Source organism: Sinocyclocheilus anshuiensis, unplaced genomic scaffold, assembly GCF_001515605.1.
Source record: "Sinocyclocheilus anshuiensis isolate Anshui unplaced genomic scaffold, SAMN03320099.WGS_v1.1 scaffold532, whole genome shotgun sequence".
NCBI lineage: Eukaryota > Metazoa > Chordata > Actinopteri > Cypriniformes > Cyprinidae > Sinocyclocheilus > Sinocyclocheilus anshuiensis.
Genome location: NW_015555819.1, coordinates 1,460,277 through 1,469,949, shown reverse-complemented (window position 1 = coordinate 1,469,949; position 9,673 = coordinate 1,460,277). Strand labels below are relative to the sequence as shown.

The 9,673-nt window shown below is 38.0% G+C and overlaps 1 protein-coding gene across 4 annotated transcripts in view; it reads left to right on the top strand.

Annotated features, from left to right (window-relative positions):
* LOC107675283 (nucleosome assembly protein 1-like 4) overlaps positions 1-8,834 on the top strand; it is a 19,430-nt gene extending 10,596 nt beyond the window's left edge. For 3 of the 4 annotated variants that reach the window (XM_016469577.1, XM_016469579.1, XM_016469578.1), the window contains 5 exons: positions 1,081-1,097; positions 1,481-1,600; positions 2,674-2,709; positions 2,804-2,854; positions 7,879-8,834. In XM_016469577.1, the coding sequence (XP_016325063.1) occupies positions 1,081-1,097; positions 1,481-1,600; positions 2,674-2,709; positions 2,804-2,854; positions 7,879-7,914 (260 nt within the window). In that variant the 3' untranslated portion in view covers positions 7,915-8,834. Of the gene's footprint in view, positions 1-1,080; positions 1,098-1,480; positions 1,601-2,673; positions 2,710-2,803; positions 2,855-3,490; positions 3,524-7,878 lie in introns of all 4 variants that reach the window. The other variant, XM_016469580.1, reaches the window with a different exon arrangement.
* The last annotated feature ends 839 nt before the right edge of the window (positions 8,835-9,673 follow it).

Sequence of the window (9,673 nt, the reverse complement as noted above, 5' to 3'; positions counted from 1 at the left end):
ATTAAATTTTGGCCCCTTTTTTTTTTTTTTTTTTTTTTTTGAGTCCGTCTCATTCATGCAGGTCACCAGAAAACAGTTGCAACAACAGGGATGTTGCTTCTTCCTGCAGTAGCTTCTTCAGTTTTTAATAGCCAAACAGTGTCATGTAAACTTATCCCGCCCTCCCTCCTCCTGTCTCCCAGCAAAGGAGCGCCATGACATTGTTGCTTTTCCTTCACCTCAGTCACCCTTTCCAAAAATGCTAAGAATTGAATGTTTTGCATTTTAAGCGGCATTTTTCCCGTCAGCCCCTCTGATGGAGCGGCAGGTAAAGAATGCCGCCCGTCCTGCACACAGACTGTGGGAAAGAGACGCTCTTACCGTCAATCACCGTGTCGCCGGATGTGTGTACTTTATCTGTTACCGAGGTGTTTCCACAACATTCCCGTCTCAGGTGTGGCAGCAGTGCAGCTGTAACTGGATGATGTCATGCTTTCAGGGCTTGATGGATTTCCCGAAAAGACTCTCCTTCAGGCCAGACTTTGATCAACTCCTTTTCAAAAAATGACTTGCATTTGCATGTTTGAATCACACAAAACCTGTCCGGAACAAGTCTGGGTCATATTTTACCATAAATAGAAAGAAAATTAAGCCTAATTTAGCACTATTTTGCATTATGACCTAATTTTAATGACAAATAAACGTTTTCACCCCATATTCTCATTACCACAATGTTATATACACACACATATATATATATATATATATATATATATATATATATATATATATACAAAATTGAGAATGTGTGTGTATGTATGCGTATGCTCACCAAGACTGCACAATTATTTGATCAAAAATGCATAACAAAAAAATATATACAGTATATATAATAAAGTATTATTGCAATTTAAAATAACTGTAATAATCATCTTAATATATAAAATAAAACAACGTATTTCATAATTACAAAGATAATGTGAATTTAATTGAAAATGTAGTTAATTGTGATGAAAACAGACAAACAAAAAATCTTTTTTTTTTTTTTTTTGTGGAATTTGTGCCAGAATTAATACTTTTTTCTTTTCTTTTCTTTTCTAGCGTCACCTGATGGAATGGTGAGTGAGACGTCCTGCGCTCTGTGTTTTGTCGTGTTTGTAAACATCTGAATCATGGCCGTATGCAGCACACGTATTTTAGCTGCCTACACAAACACATACTGTAGCTCAATCCTCCTCTGCGAGTTTAGAAAACACGTCACCAACAAGAAACATCTAAAGAGTTCCTGCGTCAGTTATGGCACAAAAACACAAGCACAATCATTGCACAATGGCTTCTCAGTTAGTGCTCGATTACATCGCTAGGTCACAATATTGAAAGTGTGGCATTAGTATGACTTCAGTAGATGCTATTTTCAGTCCTGGAATAATTGAAAGTTTTTAATTCAATAATTTACTCTATAAACTTCCATTGGATGCTCATTGTGTATGTTTGTGTCCAGGATGAAGACTTGGACTTCACTCTAGGTACAGATTTTGAGATCGGACACTTCTTCCGAGAGAGGGTCATTCCCAAAGCGGTGCTTTATTTCACTGGAGAGGCCTTAGAGGACGACGAGAGTGTACGTCTGCTGTTTTTACTGTTACTATCACAAGGAAATCTAGGACTGACTATAGATTCAACAACAAAAAAAGTATTTAATATACATTTTGATGTATGTATGCTATACATTGGCTTAAATTGTAATAAAAGAGTTATTATTTAAAGGGGTCATATGATGCGATTTCAATTTTTCCTTTCTCTTTGGAGTGTTACAAGCTCTTGGTGCATAAAGAAGATCTGTAAAGTTGCAAAGACTAAAGTCTCAAATCCAAAGAGATATTCTTTATAAAAGTTAAGAGTCAGCCACGCCTACCTAAAACGGCTCGTTCTAACACGCCCCCACATATCTAGGTCACTATGTGGGAATATTTGCATAATGCGCCCAAATGTTCACGCAAAGAAAGAAGGCGTAACTTTTATTCTCACTGTAGTATTGTTGCCGCCGCCATATCCTGAAGACGCTGTGTGCTTCGTTGTGAAAGCGAAACTACTTTGTTTGGTCTTCCAAAAGAGGACGATATCCGCTTCGTCATGCCTAGAGCTGATCCGTGCTGGTCGCCGAGGGAATACAACAGTATGGTGAGGGGCATAACATTTCATAACATTTCCGAGGTATTCAGCCAATCACAACGCATTGGATAGCTGGCCAATCACAGCACACCTCGCTTTTTCAGACCGATGAGCTTTGTAAAAATAGACGCGTTTCAAAAAGGCGGGGCATAGAGGAGAAACAATAATGTACAGTATGTGGAAAATAATGTGTTTTTTTAACCTTAAACCGCATAAACACATTTCATTACACCAAATACACAAAATAATGTTCTTTTTAGCAGCATCATATGACCCCTTTAATTGGATTTCATTTTGTGTTAAGACTCCTGGAACTGGTCACTTTTTAGTAGATTTTCACCATTTAAAAAAAAAATGGACAAAAGGAGCATTAAAATCTATGTGTGATGTTGTTTAAGTTTATATTGGCACCAAAATAATATTGAAAATATTGTAAATATTTAATGTATCACCCAGACCCTCTGTAAAATAAACTATTACTTTTATTTTATAATGTATATGTAATTCTATGCTGTTTTGCAGTATGAAGAGGAGGATCTTGAAGAGGGAGAGGAGGAGGTGAGAATCCTTTAATAGACATATTTACCCTTTAATAATAGTCCAAATTTATGGGCAATTGCAGTGTAACAGCAGATTATTATGTGTCATTCAGGATCTGGATGACGAAGGTGAAGAAGAGGATGAGGGAGATTGTGATCCCACGGTGAGCATTTAAATAATCTGTTTGTCTAGTATGCACTATCAGCTATCATTATTAAAAAAGCAAAAAGCAGCATGTAATTAGCTGGGGTTATACATTTTTAAATATTTTAATCACATTTATCACAAATTTGAGAATTCTACTGGGATTGTAGATTGTTTTTTAAATAAAATACTGGCATACTAGTAGATACTGTGTGCTGCTTGCTGTTTTTTTCTATATACTTGTATGAAACTGTATAAAATATGCAGTAACAAATTAGTATGTCACGCACGACTTACTGGTTACTGTGTATTTTATGTACAATTTTATGTAAATATGTCTCAGCTTTTGGCATTTGGCAGAAATTTCAGTACATTGCATTCTGGGATACAATATTCCCACTGTGTGCTCCGTTGTATACTGCACACTTTGTGTGCTGTGCACCGTTTATATACTGCATACTGCAAAGTAGTAGTTGTAGTATTGTATTCCAAACATAGTCGTCTCTTAATCACTGCATTGAATAGATCCTTATTGCTGATCTGGGTTTGATTGAGGTGGTCTGGATTGAAAGCATTACCTTGTATAGTACTTCATGATCAGCTGCATGCCTGATGTGTAAACCTGTGTGTTTGTCCCTCCACTTCCCCTTTACAGGCATAATTCATTTCTCACTTCATGCATTTCTAGGTAAGAGACACCTGAAGGGATGTGGCGCATTTTCCAATCTATCTTTTGATCCATTTTCCCCTCATTGTTATAGCTTTCCTCCTCTGCTTTCACTCTTATGTCACTTTCACATGAAAAGTTTGTGTGCGGACTGTTAAGTTTTGCTTGAAAATGGCGGATTTTGTTTCATGTGAACACGGCGAAACTATGTAACTACTATTAATTACGTATAATTTGCATTTTTTTGTTCACATATAGATGCTAAACACTTTGATGGTAAAAGTATTTTGCAAACATACCGTGGTTTGAAATAACAATGTTGATATTATCAGTATTGAAAACAGTTGTGCTGCCTAATATCTTTGATCAATAGAAAGCTCAAAACAACAGTTTAATTGAGATTTTATGCACATATATATATATAAAGTTGCAAATAGATTGTTCGCAAATAGATGCTAATCACTTTGATGGTGAAAGTATTTTGCAAACATACTGTGGTTTAAAATAATGAAAAAAATATATCAGCCAGAAGTACGCAACTATTATTAGTTACATATTATTTCCATTTTTGTTCATAAATAGATGCTTATTGAAAATAGTAATAAAAATAAATGTATTTGAAGTGAAATAAATACTTTCTTCAATGATGAATACATAAAGTAATTTATCATTGCCGAACATCAACAATACCTGCCATCTGAACTTAGATGGCAGGTGCTTAATACTACTAGAGTGTGTTTACTATGGTTACAGTGTTTCGCAACCGAACCGCAGTTGGAAACAACCCTAAAAGTGTGAAAGCAGATCAGCCAGGAGGATGCAACAGTCGAATTTGGAATTGAACAAACAAACGACTGAAAGTGTGAAAATGACATTTAAGACTAAACTTCTCAACTCCCACTCACTAAATTAACCTTATAGGTGAAGTGTGTAATTTTAATGTCAAAATACATATTAAGTGGTCAGACAGTAAAAATGCCATTTATTTTCTCTATGGGAAAATTGATATTTACCGATAACCGTTTTTTTATACGGATTTTTCCAATTTTGTTGAATCCATCGGTTTACATTATTTCAACTCATGTTTTAAATAATAGTGTTTAACAGTGGAGTCCTTGGTGAAAAATACATTACTCATGATGCTGTACAGAAAATTCCACCAATTAGAGACTCGCAATGAACAGATCGCGCCAAACAGGCACTGAGCTCCGCCCACTCCCATGAAGCACCTCAAATAACGTAATCACACAAGACACATAAATATTTCAATATATATATGCATATTTTGCAGTAAACTTAAAATTAGGGCTGCCCCCTAATAGTCGACTAACCGTTTGTCGACGAAAACAGGCTTAGGGTGTACTCGCACTATGCGATCTGAACCGTGCCCGAGTGCCTTTGACCTCTAAATCATGGTTCATTTGACTAGTGTGATCGCTCCGTTCGGGGTTCGTTTAGCTGTCCATGTCTCGGTTGGAAGAGGAGGGACATAGCACGGTTCAGTTGGGCTCGGGTGCAGTACACATTTATTGTGAGCGCTAACCACACCTGAGCATGGAACTTCTGATACGTGCAGCATTGATTGCGTGAAAATTTCTGAGCGGCAAAACCGATAGATCTGTTTAGCAATATATTGTAAGAGGGCCGTGTGTCACCGCGTCCCAAACGACTCAAAATAATAAACCACAAAGTTAACAAAACAATGGACATTGTGCTAAGCAAGAGCGCTTCTCTTTCTGGTTACTTCAAAAATTGTAGCTTTCAAGTGATTTGTTGTCGGAAAGAATAAAATGTAATATTCCATTGTTTGATAACCATAAACATTCACCACGCTAGATATTCAGCTTGATACGATTCAGGAACTTCGGTCAAATACTGTATATTCTTATTTCACTGTTTATAATACATACAATATGCTTCAAATGATTGTTCATATATATAAATAGTCACTACTTTAACGACATGACAAGATGATGTAGTTGTTGTTGAAAAAAAAAAAACTAAAAAATAATATAATTTACAGCACCAATTGTCCCCTCCAACATGTTAAAAGTTTATTGCCCGCCTAACTCGGAAATTATCAAAATAATCTCTTTGAGTTTCCCAGTAGTAAATACGACTTGAGAGGCCGTTCATGTCCAATTTCTGATTAAGAAACTCGTATTTACGATAATTCCGTTAGCACTTGAAGCACTTGTAATGTGAGTGCAGGCCAGCGGGGGAGTGGGGAGGGGGGGACAATCTCGCTTGAGCTCAGTTCAAGGCAACCGTGCCTAGTGAGAGTCCACCCTCAGTCGATCAAAATTGTATTAATCGCTTAGTCGCAGACAAAAAAATCACAAAGTGGCGAAGTCACATAGTCTGTGACGGACAGATTATTAATAGCTGGTCTGTGTGGTAATTACAGTACATCTGTCAGGACATGCAAACATTCATTGCAATCATCGACCTCAAATGTGGCTTATCATCTGAAACATGTTAGTAAATGCATCATTACATGGCCGCTCGCTCTGACATTAACTTATTGAAGCTATTGAAGTGTTTGTGCGGAGTGTGGAAGCTGAACAGCGCTCACTGCATGACAGTTAACTTGGAGCTGCCGGTGCGATCATTCGCATTTAACTTAAAATACTCCGTAATTTTTGCTCATACAGATAAGAGTAATACATCTTTCAAATCTGTGAAAGGTCTACTTTTATTTGTGTGCACTCACAATAACAACAAAACATTGTGCTTTTGTAAAATAATGAAAGCAAACTGGGTGTGAGTTCTGCCGTCAGGGCCTCTTTGAACATTGAAACCGCTTTTGATTGCGCACTCTCTTTTTACTTTCACTTTCGAGATTCGCGTTCACACGTGCTCTATATACTATGGAGCGGCAATACTTACCACACATTTTACAAGATTAGATGGTTGTCAGTAGTACTCACGATCTGCAAATCATTTGCCATCGTCCTCAGTCATCTCTCCTTACTCTCTTTATGTGGTAAGAATGAAAATTCTGTCATTAATTACTCACCCTCATATCGTTCCAAACCCGTAAGACCTTTGTTCATCTTCGGAACACAAATTAAGATATTTTTGATGAAATCTGAGAGCTCTCTGACCCTCCATAGACCGCAAGGGTACTTCCATGATCAAGGCACAGTAACGTAGCAAGGACATCAGTAAAATAGTCCATGTGACATCAGGGGTTCAACCGTAAGTTTACCCAAAGCAGTGAGAATACTTTTTGTGCGCAAAGAAAACAATAATAACATCATTTATTCAACAATTCTTCTCCCCGAGTTACCGTCTTCTGCCATTTTGGAGAGTACCCCAGAACGTAATCAACGTGTAATCAGTGTTGTTTACATTCAGTAGAAAGCGTGCGCATGCTGAACGTAAACAATGCTGATTGCGTTAATTACGATCTGGGGTTGAACCCCTGATGATGTTACATGTACTATTTTACTGATGTCCTTGCTGTCTATGGAGAGTCAGAGAGCTCTCAGATTCCAAAAATATCTTAATTTGTGTTCCGAAGATGAACGAAGGTCTTACAAGTTTGGAACGACATGAGGGTGAGTAATTAATGACAGAATTTTCATTTTTGGGTGAACTAACCCTTTAAATGCACAGTTCTATATTTCTCTATTGTTTTTAATTGTCATTCACAGTGCTTCTTGGAATTGTAGTTTTTTTTTCCCTCATTAAACTAGTTAAGTACACAGTCTTGTACCTTTGTCTTTTTGTTAAATACTTTTTTGCTTCAAATAAAAGTTTGAAGTAGGTCGGCGTCGGTAGCCTTGTGGGCAGCGCGTCGACATGTAGCGCCGTTGCGCTTCAGGTGTCGCGAGTTCGGGTCCCAGCTTGCTGACCTTTCCCAATCCCGTCCCCCCCTCTCTCTCCAACTTCGCTTCCTGTCAACTTTGATCTGTCCTATCAAAATTAAAGGCAAAAACGCAAAAAATAAATCTTAAAAAAAAAGTTTGAAGTAGATTGTAGCTGGTTGGTTTTCATGGCTTGTAATGCTTTAACAAAGATTATTTTTAAATCCCTATGGGAAAAATTAACAAAAAAATACTTCCGGAACCAGCACCACTGAAAAAGTGGGCAGGCACTAATACACTCTATAGTGTACTTTTGGGGCGAGGCCAATTTGCAACCATTGGCAGATAGGGGCGGAGCCAAAACCTGTTCAAAAACATTAGTTTTGCTATTAGGGTTGATGCAACTACTGGTGCAGAAATTACACACTTCACTTTTACCAAACAAAGCATGTATTTATAAACCAAACCATCATCAGGCAAATCATTACTTCCTGTTGCGCAGTGCCTGAATTAATATTCAAAATTATCCTTCTATCTTTTATCTCTGTCTTGTTGTTCCTACAGAAAGACCCTCCTCCTGCAGAATGCAAACAGCAGTAAGACTGGTGAACCACGGCACAACTCGGCTGTCCGTCAGACAATTAGAAGATGTGGACGCAGGCCTCATTTCCTCATGGACTCGCCACACTAATGCAATAGGAAACCAAACACTGTTTAGGAAATGCATGTTTGTTTGTTTGTTTATTTCTCTAGTTTACTTTTACAGAGATGACCTCAGATGACCTTCTCATTCATAAGTCGTGTAATTTCGCGCTCCAAAATGTAACCCTCAAAATGGACGATATATAAGGTGTATGATTTATTTTATTTTCTATATTCGAAACATTAGAGCTGGTGTGCAATGCAAGAGGGTCTAGCAAAGATGCCACATGTGTTTTGAATTCTTAACGTCCATATGCAACCATGGCCATTTTTGCAACATAGCAGGTTTTTGGACACTCCCCAGATGATATGTGCTCCCAGTGAAGCATTACTCAGGGTTTCTTTTGCCAACAAAATGAACCTGCTGTCTTCACGAATCTGACATAACTTACATTTCCGATATAGCTGTTACAATGTAGTTACGAAAGTGTTTTGATGTGGATCGTCCTGCTCAATGGTAGCCGAACGATGTGGATTGTGGTAATAGAATATTCCTGATTCGTCTCCAGGGTTGGGCGTCGAATTCCCCATCCCTGCGTGACATAACGGATATCCATGCCATGCACGTTGACATGGGATTTCAATCGCATTTTATTTCACTATGTGGTTATGTGTCAAGTTGCTTGCATTCATGCACAGAATTGCATCAGTATTGGGAATGTTAACGAGCAGATCTTAAAGCCATTGTAGGTTTACTCTCAGTTTGAACTGTGTGCGAGCCGTAGCCTTATCTGGAACTTCTTTGGTTTGTAATGCAGCATTGTTTCCATTTTGTACAAAATAGACAAAAAGATTCTATTAAATGTTGTTCGACATGATACCGCAAAGTCTTGATCTTTTTTGTTGTTGTTGCATAATTGTGAAATCTGACAGTTCTCACCTGGTGGATAAAGCTGGAAGAATTGAGCCATTTATAAGGAACAGAATATCACAGAAACCTGCAGGTAGGCTGTCAGCAAGCAATCACCTGGAATACCCTAGCATCCAAATATCAATGCTTTGACGACCACCTACAACACTTCAGCATGATGGCATCGGGTTTTGCACAGGTAAACACAGTTCACATTTCATTCAGAACATGTAAAAACATCTAGAAGTTCTGTTGAACATGACATTTCTATTCTCCACACCTCATTAAGCTCGTTTTACACCTTATTCTGTACTGTTTAAGAGAAATATCATGCTTGAAATGACCGTGGACGGCTATAATTATTCTGTGAGCGTAATTAGGTGGAAATTAGAGCGGGAAACCGATCCCCATCAAACCAGATTCCAGAAAGCGTCAGCTATGTGAGGAATCTCGACACTGAGACTGCTTCACCAATGTGAGGCTGCTTTGTGTGAAATACTTGCTGGCATTCTCTTAGTACTTTCTCAAGTGTGTAATCCGCTGGTTTAGATTCCAGAAAGCCGGATCGGTTCTGTGTGGGATCATTCCCACTTTCGCACCTCCCGCTCTGGTTTCTTTCGCGAGTTCGAGGATGTTGTTCAAAATTATCTCGAAATCTTGCTATACTTCAGAGAGGAATGAGCAGAATTTGTCTCCTGCTTTTTATCATCGTGGCACGGTTGGAATGACATTATTGTCATTCTAGTTTTGTGATGCTTAAAGGCATGAAAGCGGTTAGAAAAACTTCTCACGGTGTGATATGCAAAC